Below are 23,125 nucleotides of genomic sequence, written 5' to 3'. Positions count from 1 at the left end.
TGCTTATTCCTTGTTTCTTTAGGAATTGACTCGCGTAATTTATTAACATTTCTTATCTGCAAGGCCGAGGTCCCTTAAGAAATATAAATGTTTATGTGTGACAATATGAACGCGTCATTTGTGTTCGAAGAACGTTGTAATAACAGGAAGATTTTTATATGTATTTTATCATGCACCGAAGGGTGAGTTTAAACTCGTTCGAATTTACCCACGCTAACTGCACGCAGACGCATAAAACCGCGAATGCGCGCACCGACACAACCCTGAGTTCGATCAGCAGTCCCTATGTTGGACCGAGCGAATCGACGAAAACAATAATTTTGTAGAGAAGCGGTCGCTATATTTAGAAATCACAGCACAGCACGAAGCACGACAGGTGACGTTCTGTGCGTCCTTGGTCAGCCTTCGTCGTAGTTTACGGTGACATACGGGGCTACGGGTGGTCTAGATCATGAAAAATTCGTCTCTTCTCCGAAACAACACCGAGAGACCCTCGGCTCTAGTGTGCATCGCGTATCGTGTGCGTATAATTAAACGAAAACTCCGACGATAAGAAAACCGAGCTTATCGTTAGTGGTGGTCGCACTTGACAGTTTTTCGTGTTAGAAAAATTCTCGTTGTATACGTGCATGTGTATGATCAAAATGACGTATGCGTCGTTGAACCAACGAAACGGGAAAAAAATATTCCTGCCGTTTGGAGAGATCATTTTGTTTCTCTTTTTGTTTTAACAAATTTGCTAACAATATAGTTGTCTGTAACAAGCATTTCTGGACTATTCGAAAGTTTACGTATCTCGTATGTATTTTATGACGCGACAATCAAATCTATATATGAAAATAATTGCTGCGACAATTTTTTTTTTATATATATTAAATAACAAGCTTTTTGTTAAGATTAATTCGATGTCATTGAACTTTTTCTTGTTTAGCAATTGAGTGCGATGACCGGGATTAAAGATCCTACCGAGCCACCGAAAGTGGAAGAAATAAAAGAAGAGAACAAGCATGCCAATTCTATTTTAAAAATGAATATTACAGACTTAAGAATCCACTCCATGCAAACTTTCCTCGAGTTCTCCAAGGAAATGATGCAATCTTTCAGGTGACTGATTGTACAATCGAAGTATAATCATAGATCGAAACTGTTTTATTTTTCGTTGTGCGTATCTTAGCGAATGTTTTAAACTGACGCCTTTTGTATTTATTTCTCAGGTTGTTTTTAGACGAATTAAAAGTTCAGTTCGAACAATTTCGTAATGATAATCAGACTATATTTGAATTATTGACATTGTCTAATCTGAACAAATGGACTCAACGTGAACAATAAATTAAAAAACGGGGAAGTATCGATGTTTTTTGATAGATTAATGTTTTAATACATATTATGATTGAAAGCTGTGTAATCTGATTAAGAAATTGAAACAATTCATATTGAAAGTACTATAGATGTTCAAATTCATAAAATTGTTTTAATAAAAAAAAAATTGTCATGATAAAACAATCGACTGTAAGTTGTTCTTAAAAATACCCTAAAAATAAGAATTAAATAACGCGGTAATTTATGATCGTTTGTATCTCGAATGTGAATTTTTGAATCGATATGAGGAAGGGACGCTTACACTTAACGATATATCGATATGACGAATGCGGACGCCATATTGATTACGCGACCGTTACCGCCAATATACTGCGTTGCAACGAATTCGTTGCTTGCTTTGTAACCGCCAAAATAGTTAAACTTTCTTTTCGGAGTTGTAGTTGTTTTTTTTTCATATGTTTAGAATATTTTTTATCAGTTCTTCTATATAATTTACGTTTTCGTACATATTTTGGTATCTGTGTGTTACTATGTCAAGACAATACTGTTTTCTCTGTGCGAGCGACGAAGGCGTTTTCTTGGATATTACAGATGCCAACAAGAAATTATTTCACGAGCAATTCACAATCTGCTCACTCGTTACGGTATGTAGCTCGCGAATTACTTCACAGCAATACATTCAAATCTTGTTAAATTCGTTAGTTTTTGTCTGAGCGTGCGTCGATAACCATACACATTGAGTAACAATAATACTCTGTGAACAGAGTTTATTTGATTCTGTATTTGTTAGACAACTGAATCCATTGTTACTTCTATTCATAAAAATTATTGAATTAATTTGCAAGTATGTGATGATATACATTAAATGACTGATTGTTGTGTAATTAGAATATTTGGTACTGTGCATATCGCGTCATTTATCACAGTATACGTCTAAATTACGTATATACGTAAAATCTTAATACTTTGCGGGATAAATCCTATTTCCTAGTAAACCTTAAAAGTTTAGGCATGTTTGTAATTATCTTTTATATATGTTTTAGCTACATAGGTTATTGTTGCTTTTTTAAACTTTATTCCCAATTCTAATACCTGTATTTTTGTCGTACGTGATTTGTTATTGTATAATCTGTTTGTGCATAATTTGTTTCATATTGTTATGCTCATCCGTACTCCATTAAATTTTTAGCTAATGTAATTTTTATTCAGTTTTCTGAATGATTTCTTTTTTCAATTTCTAAAAACCTAATTAAATATTATTAGGTTATTGCTGTATATTGTTTTTTTTTGCTTCTCGTTGTTAATAACCTCTCATCTACTACTTTTTGAGGTTATTTTAATATAACATTGGTTAATGTGTTGTTCCATAGTTAATATCTTTCACAATAGATAATATAGCCAAAATATATAAGTCAAATAATCTATCAGCTAATATTGTAACAATCTTGTTCTTATCATTATTAAATATAATATAAAACAGTGAATTCAAACATTCTTCTAATTACATTATTTAGTTGAAATAAATTGCTGATGTTACAGAGTTTTTGTTGTATATTTTGTCATACAGGTACCTAAAGTAGATCAATTGCCAACTAAAATTTGTCACAAGTGTGCATATGAGTTAAACCAGTGTAGTTCCTTTGTAAGCAAATACAAACGTTGCATTACAGTAAACAAAAAAAAGATTCGCAAGAATTGTTGTGGTTTATGTTTTGAATCTGTAAAGAAGGAATATGTTTTCAATCTCAGTGAAGATACTTTAAAACATAATTTGCTCCACAAAATACAAAGACTTTTTAACAATGAAGTAAGAAATATATTTCATATAACTGTTAAATAGTTAACTTATCATTTTGTTCTGTCTTGTTAAAATTATTTTTTATCTTAATTAATAGTTCGAAAAATTTGAGGAAGCTTGTGAACTTATATGTTTGTCTTGCCGGTACACAGTGGATGTGTTATTCGATTTGAAGAACCTATCTCAAGAAATTGCATACAATCTGAAAGATATAATCAACAACGAAATAGATTATTCAAATTTCCCCAAGGTAAATACTACTTGCATATATTATTCAATATATGTTAACCTTGTATTATTGTTGTTGTTTATATTGTTATAGATAAATACAGCTGTAATAAGTCGCAAAACTACTATCACTGATTCTGCTAGAACAGCTCTGTACACATTGCAGGACTCTGATACAGAGTTGAGCAAAATGACACGTACAAGATCTCAGAAGGGCAAATTGAATGATACGAACTCAAGTGACAAACTAAAATTACAAATCTGTGAAAAATGTCAGAGCACCTTTAGAACTAATAATGATGTGCACAAATCTAAAAAATCAGGACCTCCTGTCTGCAAAAGTTGTTGGGCAGAAACAGGTTCTGATACAAATGAAATTAATAAGCAGCAGAGTCTTACAGAAACCAAATTTTGTAAAGTTTTTCTAAAAGATGTATTAAAAGATAAAACAGTAAGTAATCAAAAGCTTTACAAAGTCAAAGAAGATGGCCAGGGGAAGAAGAAGTACATTGTAACAGATGTATTGCCAGAGGAAAACAGTAAAACACAAGGTGAGAAATCTCCTAAAATAGTTAGTGACATAGAAAGTAATACAGCAAGGCAGGGTCAAAAACGTTCTCTTAGAAGTATGAGAACTGAAAATACAGATAGTAAAGAGATTGCAACTAAGAAATTAAAATCTAACATAAAACAAAAAAATACAGATTCTAAGTCAACATCTTTGACCGAGTCTCTTCTAAAAAGACCGAACTTGCGCGGACAAAAAATTGATAAACGTAATCCTAATCAACGTCCTGATTCAGACTCCACATTAACAAACAATGTAAACGTAGATAAGCGTAAACTAACTAGACATAAACGAGCAACTGATGCATCTTTGTCTGATGCAGATGTTGACAATAAACCCGATCGTAAAAAGTTAAAGAGTATCTTGGCAGGTAACATTGTGATAACAAATTTAGATGCGTCATCGTCAGTGTATGATAGATTAAGGAAGAAGAATATAAGATTTGAAAACGCGGCACCTATTATGGTCGATGTAACTAACCAAGATGTTACGCAAGAAAGTTCCCGAAGAAAGGAGTTGGCGTTAAAGTCAAAACCGTCTTCGATTAAAAGAACGTCCGAAAAATCAGATGACTCCAAGTCTGATAACGAAAAAACTGAAGACGATAAGAATGAGACATATACTTGCGAAGAATGTGGAGCTAATTACGAGACCAAACTTACGTGGTTGTCGCACAAATTGACACATTATAAACAACCAAAATTGGAATTGCAAAAAGTGAATGCCAGTGATACAACAAAGGACACATTAAACACGAAAGAAGCTGTGGAAGATCTGTGCGAAGATCAGTCCGAGACTATAGCAATTAGAGTAGATGATGACGAGGAAGAAGCAGTAACGGATGCAACCAATCTAGACGTAAATGTTACAACGGATAAAACTCAATCTTCTATGAAAGAATTAAATGAAATTGTTGATGTGGAATCTATATCGGATGATCACGACTCCGATCACGATCAACAAACGAAGAATAAAGTCGAGAAACCACAAAGCCAAGAAGATGCAGAAACAACTGTAACCAAATCAACGCCAGAAAAAGTCAAACGTAATTCAAGGAAGGACAGAAGCAGGAAACGTTTACATTCGCCAAGAAGTAGAAGGAGCCGCAAAATCAGTGATCAGAGTACCGATAAAAATGCGGATAAGTCTGAGACAGAAAACAATACAAGTACAGAAGAAGATATGAATACGTCGCTCAGAGAGGATGAAAATAGTAGGACAAAAGGAAATCAAGACATTTCACTTACACCAATAAAAAATGGACAGGCAAAGGAAAATGAGAATATTTTGCTCGTGCAGAATGAGAAAAATTTGGACACCAAGCAAAACAAAGACGAGGAGGAAAACGTTGAGAGTACAACAGAGGAAAGACTTGCAGTATTGGAATCAAAACAGAAAGAAACGGAAAAGGATAACGACGATGTTGATGGCGAAAAAGAAACTATACACACCCAGGATGAAAGTGAGATCATTGATAAAGAAACAAATGATAAAGGAAGTGAGACAAACGATCAAGAAAATGTGGCAAAGGATAAAGAAAGCGAGACAAATGATAAGGAAAGTGAGACCAACGATAAGAAGAGTGAGGCGATTGATAAAGAAAGTGAGACGAACGATAAAGAAAGTGAAACGAACGATAAAGAAAGTGAAACAAACAATAGAGAAAACGAGACAAACGATAAAGAAAGCGAGATAAACGATAAAGAAAACGAGACAAACGATAAAGAAAGTGAGACAAACGACAAAGAAAGTGAGATAAATGAAAAAGAAAGTGAAACAAACGATAAAGAAAGTGAGACAAATGATAAGGAAAGTGAAACAATTGAGGAAGAAAGTGAGTCAATTGTTAAAGAAAGCGAGGCAACTGATAAAGAAAGTTTGAATGGAGTGAAATCCAGCAAAGATTGTAGTGATGAATCTACAGTTAAAGATGTCGCAGGTTCTTCTAAGACAGTCAAACGAAAGAGTATAGAAGTAGAAGATTCAAGCGATGAAGACATAAGGATTGTTAATGTAAACAGTTCAAAAAACACGGCGAAAGAAAAGTCGACTGATCCAACGGAAAACGTAGACTTCAGCTCCGAAGATGAGATAGAGTGTACACAAGTAGAAAATGACAAGCCTTTAGTGACAAAAGAGGTGATTGTAATATCCGAAACAAACAGTTCGGTTTGCAACGATGACGTTGAAGAAGTCGAAATTACGGAACAGAGAAAATCGGCAAAAGATTCCGCCGATGCAGCGGCAGAAGTGTTACAAGAAGTTCTTGATTTGGCGAGTGCAGAGGTTGAAAAACGCAATGAATCTGTTGATGTCAATATCGAAAACGATTCGAACGACATGGAAACTTTAGAAAACATATCGCGCGAAATACGTAATGGTGAGAATGCATCGCCTCTCAAATTGAACAGTAGTCAGACAACTGTTATTTCTTTATAAGTTGTGTGTAGGCCTTTATATTGTATGGACATTATACTTTACCTGCTTTTATTACTCAAACTGCTCACTGCATCACTAATTCGACTTTACCGTAAAATCATTATGTGATTAAAATTTGTAGATTGGTTGATTGACGACTCGAATTTTAACAAATTGTGCGAATGACTGTTCGTTTTTTCACATAGTATACAGAATTTGTAGTATGTGGGACCCATTTCAAAGATAGATTCTACGCAAGAAAACAATAACAAATAGGATACATGTTTATATGAACTTTTGTTATTGTTTTTTTTTTTTTGTGTAGAATCCATGTTTGAAATAGGTTCTACATGTCACGGGACACCCTGCATATTTGAAAAGTTGATACTTGACGAGCGAAGAAATTAAGAAGCATTTCGAGGGCCATGAATAGACTTAGGCTTACTCCTATGGAAATTCAAGTATCAACTTTTCACATCTATACATTAGTTTTTGCACAGGTTTGTTTTGTAAGGAAGAAATCGATTGATACATGAAAAGCATATGCTTAAAGGTATGGCATATACATGACTCATTTAAAGTATATCATTAATTTGTATAGAGTAATTTTATTGAATTTCAGTATCGTTCTTAATAGTGCAACAAAAATACTTGTTCAAGAATTAATTTTATAAGAACTAATAGAAGAATGATTGATTGTTGCGGTTAATCATTTTGTAATTTTTTTTTTTTTTTTTTTTTTTTTTTACAAATTTAATGAATGTCGTTTATTGTCCGGAATGCTCATTTATGTTACTTTAGCTTTACTTTGTTAAACCCAGTCTGTTGCTTATAGTGAATCTAGCAAGGACGTGTGAGGTATTAATGAAATTTGTCTCGCAATTAGTATTCTCAAATTTTAACAATTAATTCTTTAAAGTATTATTTTTAAAAATGTTCTTTATTTGTATGCAATGCGTGAAACTCGTGACAAGAAGTTTCTAATATAATAGTACAAAGTAAAGGCGATGATTTGGGTGATAGAACTTTGTTTCAACTAACATAATCGAATTAACGAATTTCATCCGAATGAAAGTTTCGCGCGCAGAATAATCATTATTACGAAAGTATATTTAAGGCTTTTATAGTTGCTTCTGTACGATGTAATCTCGAAGAACTGTCTAAAGGTTTTATCGTTGGTCTGCGATTTGCTACTCATTAAACGTTCGCTACATTTCATTTCATTTCTTTTCTATCGAGAGTCATAATGTATATGCTGAATGAATGATTGGTCTTAGATTATCTTGCACCAGTGTTCAAGGGACCGTCATCGAGCCCATTAATTATAGTTAATGTGTTATATCACATTGTTTTTCCAAATACACATTAATGTTCATGAAGTTTCGCGTTCACGTTTTGCACAATAGTTCTGATAAATGTTCCTAGGATCCGAACTGAATGAAATATGCCTTTCAAACGGTAAACAATTTACATTATTTTCAAGTCACTACCGTAATGTAACATGGCTAAACTATCAAAACTCGGTGAAGTCTCAATTAAGTAACAGTTCCTTTTTTTCCTTTTTTTTAACGAAACAATATTAGTTGAAAGCAAACGTCGTCTTTATTAATTTCTTTGCTTTTGTAAGTAGCAGTGGCTGTTTAGTACCAATGATTTTTACCCACTAGTCGTTGCTTTTTGTCGAACGAAAAATCGAGACACTTAGAACTCCTCGTGTTTAGCAATCCGATACTTTTATTTTGTTTACTCGCTAGTGGTACGAATTCATGCGACATTGTAAGCTACGAAACGTTTCATTCGATACACGACTTAAAGAAGTCACCATTCTCGGCGTTTCTCGATGGACTTAATATTCTTATATTTATATGCGACGTTATTCGAATATAAATCGTATAAAGAAAAAAAAAAAAACGAAGGAAATACTTGTATAGATAAATGTTGAATCGTGTGGAGATTCCTTTAATTTCGCGATGCAATTAATTGTTGATAGGGAATGATTGCGACGAAGAGACCGTGTCCTCTGAAGTTTCGTACAAAGCCTCCGTGTCCGACTTCTCGTCTGAAACATTAATGCAATTGAACAGAATCGGAAATGTTTATTCGTATCGATGCGTACGATAATTACGATGCATTATTGTTTCTAAACGTATGTAACTCGTTTCTCATAGAGTACGAGTGTTTTGATAAAAGTTAAAACGTTTAAACGAAGAAAACTGTGGCCATTATAACGCGTCAGTCAAGTTCGTCGATGTATATTGAATACAATGTATATTAAATCCGAGATTAAGTACGATAAATAAATTTAGTAAGAATCTAAACTTTGCTGAACAAATATACACCTAATAATATAGAGATATTTGTATGGGATAAGAGTGTGAGATATAATCTGCGGGAAGGAAGAACGAATCACGTTTCTATTATCAGACTGTTCTGTACGATTGACTATTTTTCTTGTTTACCGTGTATCTCGTCAGTCCAAAATGGCTCTCTATGGCATTTCCACAGGCAGATCTTGAGCGTCGCGTGTTCGTCGCGCTCGCCGCATCGCAAAAGCAACTCGAAATAGTCTTCGATTCTTTCTTGCCCTGCGAACATTCTGCATTGTGGATCTTAAGCCATCGTGGAGAGATTTTGTAACTTTTTATCACGATCGATCGGCCGCACGTGAAACGGACAAAGGGAAACGATTTGTATATCTGTATTTGTACTTTTATGGTAGGGATTATTCGATCTCAAGAGATACAACCGATCGCATAATACCGAATATTCATAGAAATGTTAGACTATGTATTATAATAGAGAATAAAGAGTAAACGTATTTCTAAACTCTTCAGTTTCATTGAACAATGGACTTAGAGTGGCGCGAGCATATAAAAATCTCATAGTATACTTAACTATGTTAATTGCATGGTTATTTCTATTTATATGCCTGCCAGTGCAAGTACATTGTCATAAAGCGATCGCGACTTACACGTTAAATTGTTTTACAACAGTATTTTCTAAAATGGGAAAATTTTGTCAATTGTATCAAAGTAAGTAATTTTCTTTTTAACAGGGCATCTCCACCGAAACTCTGAAAACCATTGTTCGTTTTAAAAGATAGACTGTATAATTTTATAGACTTGTAATACCTGTAGATACTCCCGCAATACTTCTGGCGCGATCAGCCTCGCGGGACAAGCCGAGCTTATTGTATAAACGCAGAGCGTTTTCTAAATGTCCAGTAGAAAGGTTCAAACTTCCCTGTAGATATAATAGCGTTGCAATGTATCGTTCGATTTATGTTCTTTTCTATAAAACTAGCGCAGTATCGTTTTTATTAGTTAAGAACGCATGACGCGAATAGCCATTATAATTTGTATTGTTTTTCTTTTTGTACTTTTATTCTTGTAATTTAGTCGTTTAGTTTTGTTTTTGTATCGTCGTTAGACAGTATTGTAAATTAGCTAGAACAGCAAACACTCGTGTCTATTTATTTACAATACCTGGCTCAAATAATGTTCACCGGTGTAATAATGTGCATCGGCGAGCTTCTCGAAGAGCCCGAATTGTTCAGCGTTCTCGCGAAACAAACGCAAATGTTTCTCCGTGTAAGCGTTGTCGTTCAATCGCTGCTCGTAAGGAATGTTTAATAATTTATGATTTAAGCTTGTAAGAGACGCGTATCGAAAGGATTAGGCACCTTGTACGCAAACGCTAGTTCCGTGTGCGCGTTGCAAACGCCTTCAGCGTCCGAAATTCTTCTCGCCAAGGCCAATAACTTCGAGAAACAATGTAACGCGTGTTTGATATCGTTCATCGCAATGTAACTTTTTCCGAGCTCGTAAAGGGCCTCGTTCACGTACTCGTCGTTGGCAGCTGCATTTTAACATTTCGTATTAAGTTAATGTTTCGATCGTTCCAAGTCGAATTATCGAAAAGAAGCAAAGTTTACAGTCCGTAGCTCTTTCCAAAGCTTCCGTGCAAGCTTTCATGGCCCACTCTGGGTTCTCGGGTCGTTCCTTTCGCGCGAGAATCAACAGTGCTTTGTACTGAAGAACGTTGCATTCCCTGAAAATGGAACCCTGTTTCTCTCCCAGTTTCTTCGACGCGTTCCACGTTTTCTTCTTGGACACTTCGCGTGCCTCGTTCAGATAAATTAGCGCCTCCTTCGGTTTCTGCACTGTTTATAATATTTATTTGTACATCGTTAGAAACCGGAATGCATCGACGATTAAACGATCACGTTACCAACTTTCGGTAAAAAGAAATCGACCGTATAGGTAACGTATGAAGGTGATCGTTCGACGATCATCATCTTTGATAATTTCAGCAGTCGCGAGAGCAGATTGGTACAAACGCTCTGCTATCCACCACCATTCCCAAGTTTTTGACTGGAAAAACAAAGCGATGTTCAACAGTGACGTTGCTTGGGCTACGCGATCGCCTGGAGAAATATTTATTTAATCTAAAATATGTATGTATACGCCGGTATCGAGAAATTTCGATGAGAAATATCGGCACCTGCCCCCCCAGCTTCCTCGAACGCGATCAATCCGCTTTTCAAACGATCCACGAGATCCTTTCGATCCTTCAAGTACGGTTTCTTCCTCATCAGGCTAACCGGCGATTGTTCGCCAATCTTTTCGTCCAGTTTTAAAAACTGTTTCATGCGACGGGCCGCTTCTTGGTAATTTTCTTCCTCGAGTTCGAGAAGAATCGCCTCGTGATACGGCATGTAAAATCTGTCCGGAGAATATTATAAACTCTAACCCAGATAAAACGATAACGAATTGTAAAGGTAATCTGTTAAGCGTATAATAATAAGAACCTTCTCACTTGTCTGGGACTTATATCCGGCAATGCGGTCTTTAAGTCAGCCATAGCCTTGTCCTTGCGCCATTTAGTTTGAGGCAAAGTTTTCAATTTCGCAGGAAAATGTACAACCTGTTCGTTTACCTTGCTCTCCGAACTGCTCGACCACTCTTTATAGTCGTTTCGCTTTGAAATTTCCACGACATCGTATTTTTTAACGCGATCGTACTTCGTGGCCATTTTGTTAAATCAACCTGCTGCACCTCTCAAACGAGGTGCCAAAATTGCTTTGCGACAGACGCTCGTTTATTTCTACACCGCAAAATATCGATTACAATATAAAGCACAAATTCAAAGCGCAACGAAATTAAATTAAAACAATAATGGTGGATCAAGGGAAGTGGTTCGGTTCGAAATAACGAGTAGCGTTAAAATTCAGATTTCGCAACACAGAGGCTGTATAATTTATTGCACAAGATAAATATCGACGTAGTGAAAGTAAATATAACTATCCGCGTTATTGACACAACATTTACAAACAATCGTATGACGCTAAAGAAGGTTATCCACGCGCGCGCGTTTTGTGACGCGTATGCTTGCGCGTTCGCGCGTGCATTTAAAACCCGCTACACCTTTATCAAAATTTTTCTTTTTTTAACAATCATTTTTTTACAAACATCGTCCGCACACGTATTCCATTTAAGCTGTCGCCGCTACCAGGTTCCTGGGCTCGAGCCTGACCTTGAATCCTTCGGCTCTCTTCAGAATGATGTCGGCCTGTAGCCTGAAGTCGGATTCCTTGATGTCGGATCTCACGCGGAAGTTCCTGAGGATCGTGGAAAGAACGATCTTCAACTTCAGCATCGCGTATTTTCGGCCTACGCAGGATCGTGGGCCAGCAGAGAAGGGCACGAATGCGTAATAGTGACGGTTGGCGGTTTTCTCGGGCAGGAAGTTGTCCGGGTCGAAGACATCCGGGTTCGGGTAGATGTGTGGCTGTCTGTGCAACTTGAACGTAGCAATAACAACCGTGCTGCCGGCTGGTATGGTGTAGTCTCCTGACACTGTAATTTTTATGATTTCAGATTCCATACTTGCAGTCGCAAGAACTTGTAAATGTTATTTGTTTATAGCGAATTTGATCAGATGATACTAACCCAGTTTCAAGTCTGTCTTAATGTCACGGGCAATGACAGGCACAGGTGGGTACATACGAAGCGTTTCCAAGAGACAACGCTCCAGGTACTTCATCTGCAAAGTGTCTTGGAATGTGGCTGGCCTGTCGCTGTCGCCGAAGATCTCATCGAGCTCCTGGATCACTTTCTCTTGGATTTCTGGGTGGCAACCCATCATCGTAAGGAAGAAGCTAGATCCGGATGCCGTTGTGTCGTGTCCCTTTCGAATAAAGTCTCATTGATCGTCTCTGTTTTGCTCTGATACCGCGGAGGGTCACGAAATCTTACCTCGAACATGATGGTGTCCACTTGTTCCTTGACTTCCTGGTCGTTGAGGACCACACCTTCCTGTCCAGCTTCGATCAGGAGGTCCAGGAAAGCCTGACGTTTCTTCTCGCCGACGTCGTCGTCTACATCGAGATCGTCCTTGATGCCGACCGATTGGCCGAAGGAAATTCCGTCCACAACGGTGGTAGTCTGCGATTACGCAATTGAGTTTATAATATAAACGAATGCAATGTAATTTTCTAACCATATAAATATTGTTTCAGGTTGCTGGGGAATGCTGATGCAAATCGAGCCCGTAAGCCTACCTTGGAGTCAGCTTTCTGTGCGCTGGTGTCAATAATGTTACGTTTGCCGGTTTTGTACTCTTCCTTCTTGCGTTGGATGACCCTCTTGGTCAATCCGTGGATGATTTCGAGCAGTTTGATCTGGTTCTTGCCGTATCTGGTCAGGTTGAACAGCCAGTCGGGCCTGAGCCATATTTTCGTGTGACGGAGGTGGAGGATATCACACATCCTGCAAGAAATTCATTATATTACTGTTATGTATATTATTTAAAAAAAAAGTAACTCGATATTCAAAATCCTAGATCCCACTTTTCGATTTGAAATTGAAATTTTATTCTATTTGTTTGTATTTTTAAACGAATGAAAGTTACTTAAAACGTTTGCATTTTATGGAAATATCTCTGTTATCTAGTTCTTATGCAACGTTAACTATAGTACACGCGTCGCGAAACATCGGCGGACTTTCTCCAGAGGAAGAAAGCGCCAGCAAGAAACATAATCGCGTACTTCATCACAGCCATAGCGTATTCGAATCCGCTACGACCCTGGGTGGACTTGGAGACTCCCATGGCGGTCTCCAGAAGAATCTCGACGGTAAGTTCAGACATGTAATTATGGCAATCGAATTCCTTGTTGCCCTCTTTGCGCAGCTTCTCGACGACGGCGCGGGAGTTTGCGTTGAATAGGTTGATGAAGCTTTTCAGCACGTTCAAGTGGAAGGTCGGGGCGATCAGTTTACGGTGAGCACGCCATTTTGGACCTGTAATTCAGCACAGTTTACAGCCCCACAGGCTCGAACAATACGACTGGAATTAAACGATCTTTGATCTTCGATAGTGGCCATCCGATTCAGTACAGTTTTCCTAAATTATCAAAACTCGAGGCACAAAGATGAAGTCGAAGACGGATTGTAAACAACGAAACGCTGTTTGCCCTAATTCAGAAGTAGGAAAATGCTTCAGGAAGTTGGGGAAGACAGGTCGGCACGCCAAAGGAGAAAGTTTGGAAAAACTCTCGGTTGTAACGAACGATAGATCACGCATCGATTAGATGAAAGAGGAGAAAACGCACCTCCTGCGAGGGAAAACGTGTCCAGAAAGAAATGGGTGAAGGATCGTCGATTGAGTAACGACTGTCACCGGATTATGCTACAAAAAGACCAAAACAAAGATGAAAGCATTCTCAGCGAGTTTTCTTCCTGCTTCGAACTCGATTGACGTAATTGCTACGCGTCTAGTTTCGATTACGTGATCATGAAATCTCAATAGTTGAGTCTTCTTTGCTCGTTACTCGCGTAGCAAATATACTTATAGACCCTGTAATTACTCTAACGTGATACGTAATCCTCAAAACTCACGTCCAGGTATGTTGAAGTAAGATTAAGGAGACTTCGTGGCAAAGTTATGGCCTCGGGTTAACTCACATCGCGTTACAAGCGTACCAAATTTTTTAAACGATCGTCTAAGGTAGTCACAGTGCTGTAAAAAGTTAATAGGCTTCTCCCTGTGTTACGCTCAACGATACCAAGCGATTATCTGTTTAACGGCGTACATATTCCGCGTAGAACTTTCGCCAGTACCTTTCATCTCGAACCGTATTCAAAGAAACCAACGTACTCCTTATTTAGAAACTATTAAGACACACAGATGTAAGACATACAATGACTCGTGACGTTTCATTCGTGGAATTTCAGCATAAATATTTTCAGGGCGAAAGAACTGGAATTTTGTACATTTTGGGACCGAAGAAGCGTTTTAAGGGTGCAAATAGAGTTTGCGCCAATGCGATGGACGCGTGCCGATCGAGGTTAAACGCGAGACCGTTACGTGCACCGCCGTTTAGATCTGTTACGTGGTCGTACAAGCGATCGAGAGAGTTTCGTCTGCGAAAAAAAGCTATCTCGACACTAGAAAGTTACGATAACAGCGTGTAAAAATCTGTACGCGCGCAATTATTCAATAAAAATCGACCTTAGAATCGTAAACGACGTCGATAACGATTCATCAGAGCTTCCCGAATCTATCGACGCTTGAAATGCTTGGAACAAATAGTTGCTGATTTTTTAATAGCGTAAAACTTCTCCTTCGTTCTTTTCGTCGATGTTTACGAGGCAATTTCACCTGTCGTAAAGTAAAAGCAAGAATTCTGTAATCACTATTATACGCGTAATTTTTAATTAGCATGGTCGCGATTTGTAGCTCAGCGGAAACACGCGAACAGAAGCCATTGGTATCGTAAATAAATAGGGACAAATCTTGGTTTTAGAAAAGCTTCAATACGAAAGATCATAATCATTTTAGCGTGTGTTCTCCAATTGTTAGCGTACTGTAAGTCGTAACTGGACGTTCAGCAACAAATATAGTAATATTAAGCGTTACGTTTCGACCACAGGATTGTGGTCAGGCAGAGGTTAAACCATTTTGTTAAAGTGCTTGCTGGCAATTAACTTTACTGAGCAAAAGCAAAGGGAGAAATTCTTCTGTTTAATATGTTTGAGAAGACTCACGTTGCAAACCAGTTGTAATTCAAGATGTATGATCTACTTATTGACTACAAATTAAATAGAAGCCAGCTTCTCCATTAGAAAATGGAAAATACTCACCAGTGGAGATGAGAAGACCGTTTCCAAGCCATGGCTTGAAGAACTTGTACTCCTCAGATTTGTCGATGTACACGTTGCTAGAGAGAATGATTTCAGCGTCCCGTGGGTCCGCCAAGAAGATGATCAGTTTGGGGCCGATCCATACCTTGATCACTTCGTTGAATTCGAAAGATCTCTGGTAAAAGTTTTGGAAGATGGCTACAGAGAGGAAAAAGATAGATTAATGTCCCTCGTTTAATGAGTTTCACGATTCAGTGACGTCTAAAGTCAACTTACTGTCAGAACTGCCAAGGAATTCAAGAGCGTTTCCAATCATGGGTAAACCTGCGGGACCTGGCAGCTTTTCGGCCAATTCGAGCATGTGACGCCTAGAGATTCTGAAGTAGACATAGTAGAGTGCCAATGCAGGGATAAGAAGGGATAAGAAGACTGCAGTTGCCGAGAATCCGGAGGCCGATGATGCTGCGGCAACCGTTCCAGACATTATTTCCGGTCCAGTTGTAGACATTTTGCGTTAAGTATCTGAAAACAGAAAGCAAATTAATAGAATCGTACACGTTACACTACCTTTCGACGCTTCGATACTATTTTAATATGGAAAGAAACGAGAGCATCGTGATCGATAAGAATTTCTTCGAGGACAAACGCATTCCAAGATCCTCCGATTCCATAATCAACATTTTGTTATTTGCCTACTAAAAGTTTACATATGATACACGATACGAAATCCGAATGTAATCCACTTTTAAAATGCTGGTACAAGAAGAAGACAAAAATCAAGTGTCGTGAGAGTCGAGATAATATTAAATAACTTTTCGTTTGCCAGACAGACAGGAAAGCAAAGCTTGGAACTAATAGGAGGGTCAATTGGTAAATAAGATAAGTGTCTTCGAAGCAAGGAGTTTGTAGAGTTCGATTCATCTTTGGAACACAGGCGTGATCGAATTTACTAGAACGGTAGAAAAAATGAAGAAGACATTTGCTCGAAGAAATAATTGTTAATAGAGTCGAAGGATCTCGAAGAGATTGTTATTTCTACTTGAAAATAAGATTGTCACACGGAGTTCGGTCACTTCGAAGTTTCACAGCACTCTGAAGAATTTTCTCGAGCAACACGCTGCTGGATCTCCACGATCACGATTAAGAGATTTATAAAATCGTTCACCCACCTATCGATCGCACCACTCACGCGACGAGTTCTTGCCGATGAACCACCACCGGACTGCTTGGACGACTTTGCGCGATCTCTTTTATAACCGGAGCCTTTCTACCTCCACCCCTGCGTGACACAAAGCGTCGCGACGCTAATTAATGGCCGTGCCATGCTTCTATTGGAATTGATAATTATTTTTACTCGTGCCCTCTAGATTCCAGTTCTTCGTACGTTCCCCGTGTTACGGAGTCACGGAAAATATTACAATTCAACGACTTCCATCGCTTGAAAATTATTTCTGTGAACAGTTCCTTCGATTTTTTTTTATTATTATCCGACCCAGTCGAAACTGTTGGGTACCAAAAAATGTTCAAAGCAAAACTTGACTCGTTTTAAGAGATACGTCATTCGATATAACTAAGTTTATCCTACGTGGCCCTGGTCAACCTTATTTTATCGATGGAATCCTGAATTTTCAAACACGTTAATTGGTATATCTTCATTAGCGTAGGAGATATTTTAATTTCAATACCATAGATTCGAGAGTTCATTTGAAAGAAGCCTCTACTTTTTCCTTCTTGGATTCAATTTTGTCGATAAGAATTTTTTAATTAGGTAACAGGCATGAAAATGAAGTACCTTTTTTGTACCAAGATTGTCCAACTTCTAACAACTCTGTGGAATGTAATAAATTTTTGTAATGCTTCTTTTTGCACTGAGATTAAAGGGGGAAGTCTTACGTTTACAAAGACCTCCCAAAAGTTGATGTAGAATTTTTTGTTTCCAAGTTATTGCACTCTGAACGAAAACTGTGCCGCAGGTCAGAATTACCAGAGGTGCACCATGTGGAGGTTGCATGACCGGACTTGCAGGTTGTGTATTTGTGTTTTGTGTGTGTTTAAAATGTGTCTTGTTTTGTTTACTTCAATTTGAAACGAAGTATTGTGTCTGCACTTTAGATCGATGCATAAACATATGATTGCGATGCCAAAGGGTAAAAATGCAACGAGAGGACAATACATAATTTTAAATTGAAGTAAATATAACAAGCCACACTATAAACACACTTAGAACACAAACACTCGAGGCACAAGTTTGAGTTTTCACTCAAAGTGCAATAACTCAGGTGAAAAAAATCATAGGTCAATTTTTAAGGGGTTATCCTAAAGGGGAGGCTTCTCCCTTCAATCTCATTGCAAAATGAGCCAGAAAAAGAATTTATTATACTCCGTAGGCTAGTATGAAGTTAGAGAATATTTATAAAAAAATCTTTTACTTTTCTACCCCGTAACCAAGCAAAAGGGCGTCTTTGAAAAAAAAATTGAATTTAGAATGGGGAAAGTAGAGGCTTTGCCCTTTAAAATGAGCGCAGGTTCACCTTCGTACGATTTTTTTTAACGAAGTTACAGCAGTTCAAATATTGTCAATTTTTTTACTTAGAATTTACGATCCTTAAATTTGAACAGGTAGTGAAGACGAATTATTTATCGTATAAAAATATTAAATAAATCGTTGGATGGGATTCTGAGAGGTAAAAATGAATGTATTGTTCATTGATGCATAGGAAGAAAGTGGTTAGGCTCGAGAAAGTCCTGCTTTGTCAGAGCATCTTTGCAGATGGAAATCGTAACGCATTATACAAGATGTTCAGCCAACCCTGGGAAAAATTTTAATGGGGGATTCTAGAGGCCAAAATAAGACGAAAATCAAGAATACCAATTTGTTGATGGAGACTTTGTTAAAAAGTTATTAACGTTTAAAGTTCCGCCCGTACTGAATTTTTTTCTCGAAAATGCGCAGGATTTCGGGGGTATGTATAATGACCAAAGATGATTGTAATTGACCCCCGCAACCGAAAATAATTTTTTTAGAACGATTTGAAATTTTTTTTTTTCGTCGTAAAATTTCACACCTTCTCGATTTTTTTTCTCGAAAGTGGGTAGGAATTCGGGGGTATGTCTAATGACCAAAAATTATTGCAATTGAACCCCCTAGCTAAAAATAATTTTTCCAGAACGATTTGAAATTTTTGAATTTAATTGTTAATAACTTTTTAACGAAGCCTCCACCAACAAATTGGTATTCTTGATTTTCGTCTTATTTTGGCCTCTAGAATCTCCCATTAAAATTTTTCCCAGGGTTGGCCGAACTCCCTGTATAATAATATGACAATTAGAATCAACATTATTTGTACATAGTTTTTTCTAAAAATAACGTCGTTATTCGTACAGCAGTTTCATTGAAAATTTATTCTCCGAGTGAGATTATAATATCTTAAATACAGAATGTCATTGAGGTCCGGTAAATAATCATTTGTAGTGTTTAAAACGCAATTTCGTAATTCTGGACTTTTGCTTTATTTCAGCACGCAGAGTCAGGTATATTTTGCTGACGCGTATAATTAATAATGCTTCCCGTAACGCGTTGAATAATAAATATACCATGTTCACAGGCCAAAAACGAAAAAATAAAAATCGCGTCGAGTCATCGAAAACGTAGGAGTATTCTCGCCTTGACCCTCTCGCCTATTACTTGTCGGGTGTTTTATCATTTACAAACAATGCTTTTTTTTCGCATTACGTACGATTCTGAGCAAAGATCATTGATACGTGGCATAATTTGTAACAGAATCGTCGCTTCCTTTTTTAAGGATACCACCGTGCCACGAACGAACCATTTCGATTATAGAACTTTGCGCCGCATCGTACGATACTCTGCACAAGTGTAAACCTTTTGGTATAAGCACATTAAAACGGAACGCATATCGTAATTCATTTCACTTTCTAGAAAGCTATTATAGGTCTTCCTTTCATTTAGTCTTCCTATTTTCGCGCAGGATATTCTATAATTTTCCTTATTCCGTTTCTTGTGTCTAGAAACACGGACAGGTAATATTAGATTGGAAAAAAAGTAATCCATTATTTTCATGTTTAAATATGTATCATTTTGTTTTATAATGTCTTGAAATTCGATCCATCATGTTTGTTTTTGCGTAAATTCGTGCGTCACCCAATCATCCAGCTTCTTTTTTAATCCAGCTTTATGCAAATACGACTGCTAAAATGTCGGTCTACTTCGATCATTTCCATGATTTTATCTTTAACAATAGATTTACGAGCATTGATAGCACGTATTGATACCTTTCATGTTGACGATTACCTTAAAATACGATTTTTCTTTTAATTAGAATATGTATTCATGCCATTGCATCAATCAAATTTAACATAAGTTGTTACAAAATAATATTTACGTGTTCTGTAATTTTAAATATGGAATCTGACATTCGACAAATTGATGGCTTCCGTAAATCTAGTGTTAACGCCGAAAATACCGGAACAGAATCGACGAAACCAAAAGTGGCTTTTCTCAAAGCAAAAATCATAAAATATACCGAAATTTCTCTTTGTTAACTTGCATCTTTTACACCCTATAACTCACAACTGAATCGACCAACCAGAAAACAGTAAAAGAACTTTTTTTTAATACTGAACGTCACTTTTCCGACGATCACGAGTCTCAATTTATTTGGTCAATACTTTACGAGATACACAGGGTGTCCGGCCACCCCTGGGAAAAATTTCCAGTTATTTTCCAAGAATACCAATTCGTTGATGGAGGCTTCGTTAAAAAGTTATTAACAGTGAAATTCAAAAATTTCAAATCGTTCTGAAAAAATTACTTTCGGTTGCGGGGGTCAATTACAATCATTTTTGGTGAATAGATATACCCTCGAAATCCTACCCACTTTCTAGAAAAAAATTCGAGAAGATGTGAAATTTTTCGACAAAATTAAAAAGTTTCAAATCGTTCTGAAAAAATTATTTTCAATTGCAGGGGTCAATTACAATCGTTTTTGGTCAATAGACATACCCCCGAAATCTTACCCACTTTCTAGAAAAAAATTTGAGAAGGTGTGAAATTTCTCGAGGGAAAAAAAAATTTCAAATCGTTCTAAAAAAATTATTTTCAGTTGCAGGGGTCAATTACAATCATTTTTGGTGAGTAGGCATATCCCCGAAATCCTACGCACTTTCGAGAAAAAAAATCCTTACCGAAAATCTCATTAAGTGTCTAATTACGAAAAAAAAAAATTTCAAATCGTTTTGGAAAAATTATTTTTAGTTGCAGGGGTCAATTGCAAGCATTTTTGGTCATTAGACATACCCCCGAAATCCTACTCAGTTTCGAGAAAAAAATTCAGTAAGTGCGGAACTTTAAACGTTAATAACTTTTTAACGAAGCCTCCATCGACAAATTGGTATTCTTGATTTTCGTCTTATTTTGGCCTCTAGAATCTCCCATTAAAATTTTTCCCAGGGGTCACTGCCATCCAGGTGAAAAATAATAGATTTCTTTTTCCTCAACCTATTTAAAATTCATTTTTGAAAGAAGTAAATCATATTCGGGTCGAAGCAGACCCAGTGTCGCTGTCGGAGGGTTAACGATTAATTGCTTTTTATTCGAGACACGAGGAAACCTAAGTATTTTCAACGTTAAATTTACGGAAGAATGCCAGTAAATGTAGCATTGATCGATGGATCATGGCTATCGAAGGGCAGTTGGGAAATTTTCGTGTAAATTGCACGGAATGTTGCATTGCGACCTATGAGACAATATTTTACGTCGATTTCCGGAAGTGATGCAGCTCGCGTAAGTATATCCTTATATAAGGCGATCCATATTTTCGTAGACGATACGTGGGAACGAAGAATTTACGTGCACTTACGCTTACAATCGCCGGATATCCAGGTCGATGCTCAATGACCCGGCGTTCTGACTTAACGATACAAGTAAACATGTACCGTTGAGGCGCAATTGCTAGCCATAATTTACAGGTGCGTTTAATATAATTTGCAGTCAGTTACTATCGATCGATCATCGTCGTGTCGACAGTCGAATCCTTAATTTCAATATAATTACATTTATTCGATACGCGTTATTAATTAGGAAAGATTAAATGCGAACTTGCTCCGGTTAAAGTCCAATATAGAATGAAATAAACATCGTCGATGAATGATTTTATGCTATTTTTTAGCAAATTCCTGAAAAACCAGGCGCAACGAGTTCTGCAAATAAAAATAAACGTTCAAATGGTAGAACGAAGTATTCCATGACGAACGACTAAAAGTCGTTCGATCGAATCGGCGTCACGAATAAATTGCTATGCGTTGCCCCCCCCCCCTTATTATTTATTTACTATATCGATGAACAAAGAAGTGAAAGATCTATGGACAATAATATAGTAACGAAAGCACACTTTCGTGGAATTAAAATTTATCGTAAAAAAGTGTAGCGTTTTAAATGTTCAGAATACCAAGGGTAAATCAGCCTCGATCGAGAAATTTATTTGAATTAATGGTTTCGAAATTGAACAAGATTTTTACAATTACAAGAGGAATCCCATATGATTTTAACTCTGGCCAGTGGCTCGGCTTGATTATAGTGTTTTGGGTTTATTTTATGGGTTCAAATAATTAGACAACGAGGCAATATATTGCATTGTATTTATTGAACAAATAGGCTTACAAAGAAACACGTATTTGTAGTGTGTACGTTTCTTTGGGCAAGTACATGGTTCCACATCGTGTTAAGCATATTATACATTAGATTATAATTAATAAACACTGCCTAAAACTTATAATCAACGTAATAACCATAGTAGTATCCACATAAGTGAACTACATTTAAGCCCACTTAATTGTCCGTTTAGCTTGCCCCTTACTCTAAGGGCGGACGTTTAAATGGGCAGTACCCTACCTATTTCACTGTATATCTATATATATCAAAACGACATCTACCATAAAACGCCCAAGTTTGTCGAGAAATAATTCATTTATTATACACTAGATGGGGCACCAATCACTTACGATCGAAAATAATTTTAATTTATTTATTAATACAACAATAAAGTCCTCAGTAATTTAGATCACTTATAAATGCTCCACAATTAATGTCAACGGTCCAAATTTGTCTAGAAACAGTTTTATTCCTGTCAGAACACACCACTAGCCTCAGCTTGACACTCTAACACATATTCCTAATTTCTACGTTTCTTTGAGCAAATACACGGTTTCAAGCGTAACACACATTAACTTGAGATTGTATATACATCAGTCTAATTAATAAACACTGTCTAATTATTCTTGAAGACACCAGAAACCTGTGCTTGAAACTGCAACACATATTCCTTGTCTCTGTGTTTCTTTCAGTAACTACACGTTAACTTGAGACTATATGCACGTCAGTCTAATTAATAAATAGTGATTAAATCTATTATAAATCGCCAAAGGCCCAAACTTATCCAGAAACAGTCCTATTCCTGTCAGAACACGCCGCTATCCTGAGCTTGACACTCCAACACATATTCCTAGTTTCTACGTTTCATTGAGCAAATACACGGTTTCAAGCGTAACACACATTAATTTCAGACTGTATATACGTCAGTCTAATTAATAAACACTGTCTAATTATTCCTGAAGACACCGGTAACCTGTGCT

General features: G+C 37.0%; 3 protein-coding genes across 5 annotated transcripts; 1 reads left to right on the top strand and 2 right to left on the bottom strand.

The window, feature by feature from the left end:
• Positions 1-61: 61 nt before the first annotated feature.
• LOC143340223 (uncharacterized) lies at positions 62-9,158 on the top strand. Of its 3 annotated transcripts, none has more exons than XM_076761913.1 (6): positions 62-520; positions 932-1,125; positions 1,215-1,964; positions 2,888-3,127; positions 3,216-3,368; positions 3,441-9,158. In XM_076761913.1, exons 3-6 carry the CDS (start codon positions 1,851-1,853, stop codon positions 6,351-6,353), a joined length of 3,420 nt encoding a protein of 1,139 aa, XP_076618028.1. In that variant the 5' UTR covers positions 62-520; positions 932-1,125; positions 1,215-1,850; the 3' UTR covers positions 6,354-9,158. The 3 variants fall into 3 exon arrangements, with proteins under 3 accessions (XP_076618028.1, XP_076618026.1, XP_076618027.1); XM_076761911.1 differs by having other exon boundaries at positions 72-520; positions 932-1,104; XM_076761912.1 differs by lacking the exon at positions 62-520 and adding an exon at positions 527-798 and having other exon boundaries at positions 932-1,104.
• LOC143340625 (uncharacterized) lies at positions 8,309-11,082 on the bottom strand. The gene is made up of 8 exons (XM_076762804.1): positions 10,836-11,082; positions 10,567-10,758; positions 10,267-10,494; positions 10,015-10,190; positions 9,818-9,943; positions 9,464-9,575; positions 8,792-8,917; positions 8,309-8,391 (listed from the first exon to the last, which is right to left on the bottom strand). The coding sequence occupies exons 1-8, from the start codon at positions 11,047-11,049 to the stop codon at positions 8,309-8,311; spliced, it is 1,257 nt and encodes a 418-aa protein (XP_076618919.1). The 5' UTR covers positions 11,050-11,082.
• Positions 11,083-11,560: 478 nt separating this feature from the next.
• Positions 11,561-16,803, bottom strand: Cyp4g15 (Cytochrome P450 4g15). Its single transcript, XM_076762921.1, has 8 exons — positions 16,645-16,803; positions 15,752-15,997; positions 15,476-15,673; positions 13,381-13,633; positions 12,895-13,102; positions 12,590-12,778; positions 12,284-12,521; positions 11,561-12,190 (listed from the first exon to the last, which is right to left on the bottom strand). The coding sequence occupies exons 2-8, from the start codon at positions 15,981-15,983 to the stop codon at positions 11,826-11,828; spliced, it is 1,683 nt and encodes a 560-aa protein (XP_076619036.1). The 5' UTR covers positions 15,984-15,997; positions 16,645-16,803; the 3' UTR covers positions 11,561-11,825.
• Positions 16,804-23,125: the final 6,322 nt, after the last annotated feature.

This window comes from Colletes latitarsis, chromosome 3, assembly GCF_051014445.1.
Source record: "Colletes latitarsis isolate SP2378_abdomen chromosome 3, iyColLati1, whole genome shotgun sequence".
NCBI lineage: Eukaryota > Metazoa > Arthropoda > Insecta > Hymenoptera > Colletidae > Colletes > Colletes latitarsis.
Note: the sequence above shows the minus strand (reverse complement) of the source record. Positions and strands in the feature narration are given on the sequence as shown.

Coding starts and splice junctions, on each gene's coding strand:
- LOC143340625 (XM_076762804.1), bottom strand. CDS start 11,049: ATGCCGTATCACGAGGCGATTCTTCTCGAACTCGAGGAAGAAAATTAC. Junction 10,191..10,266: donor TTTGGAAAGAGCTACGGACT/GTAAACTTTGCT, acceptor GTTAAAATGCAG/CTGCCAACGACGAGTACGTG. Junction 8,918..9,463: donor TATTGCGGGAGTATCTACAG/GTATTACAAGTC, acceptor GAATGTTCGCAG/GGCAAGAAAGAATCGAAGAC.
- Cyp4g15 (XM_076762921.1), bottom strand. CDS start 15,983: ATGTCTACAACTGGACCGGAAATAATGTCTGGAACGGTTGCCGCAGCA. Junction 15,674..15,751: donor ATTCCTTGGCAGTTCTGACA/GTAAGTTGACTT, acceptor TCCTCTCTGTAG/CCATCTTCCAAAACTTTTAC. Junction 12,779..12,894: donor CACAGAAAGCTGACTCCAAG/GTAGGCTTACGG, acceptor GCGTAATCGCAG/ACTACCACCGTTGTGGACGG.
- LOC143340223 (XM_076761913.1), top strand. CDS start 1,851: ATGTCAAGACAATACTGTTTTCTCTGTGCGAGCGACGAAGGCGTTTTC. Junction 1,965..2,887: donor CAATCTGCTCACTCGTTACG/GTATGTAGCTCG, acceptor TTTGTCATACAG/GTACCTAAAGTAGATCAATT. Junction 3,369..3,440: donor ATTATTCAAATTTCCCCAAG/GTAAATACTACT, acceptor ATATTGTTATAG/ATAAATACAGCTGTAATAAG.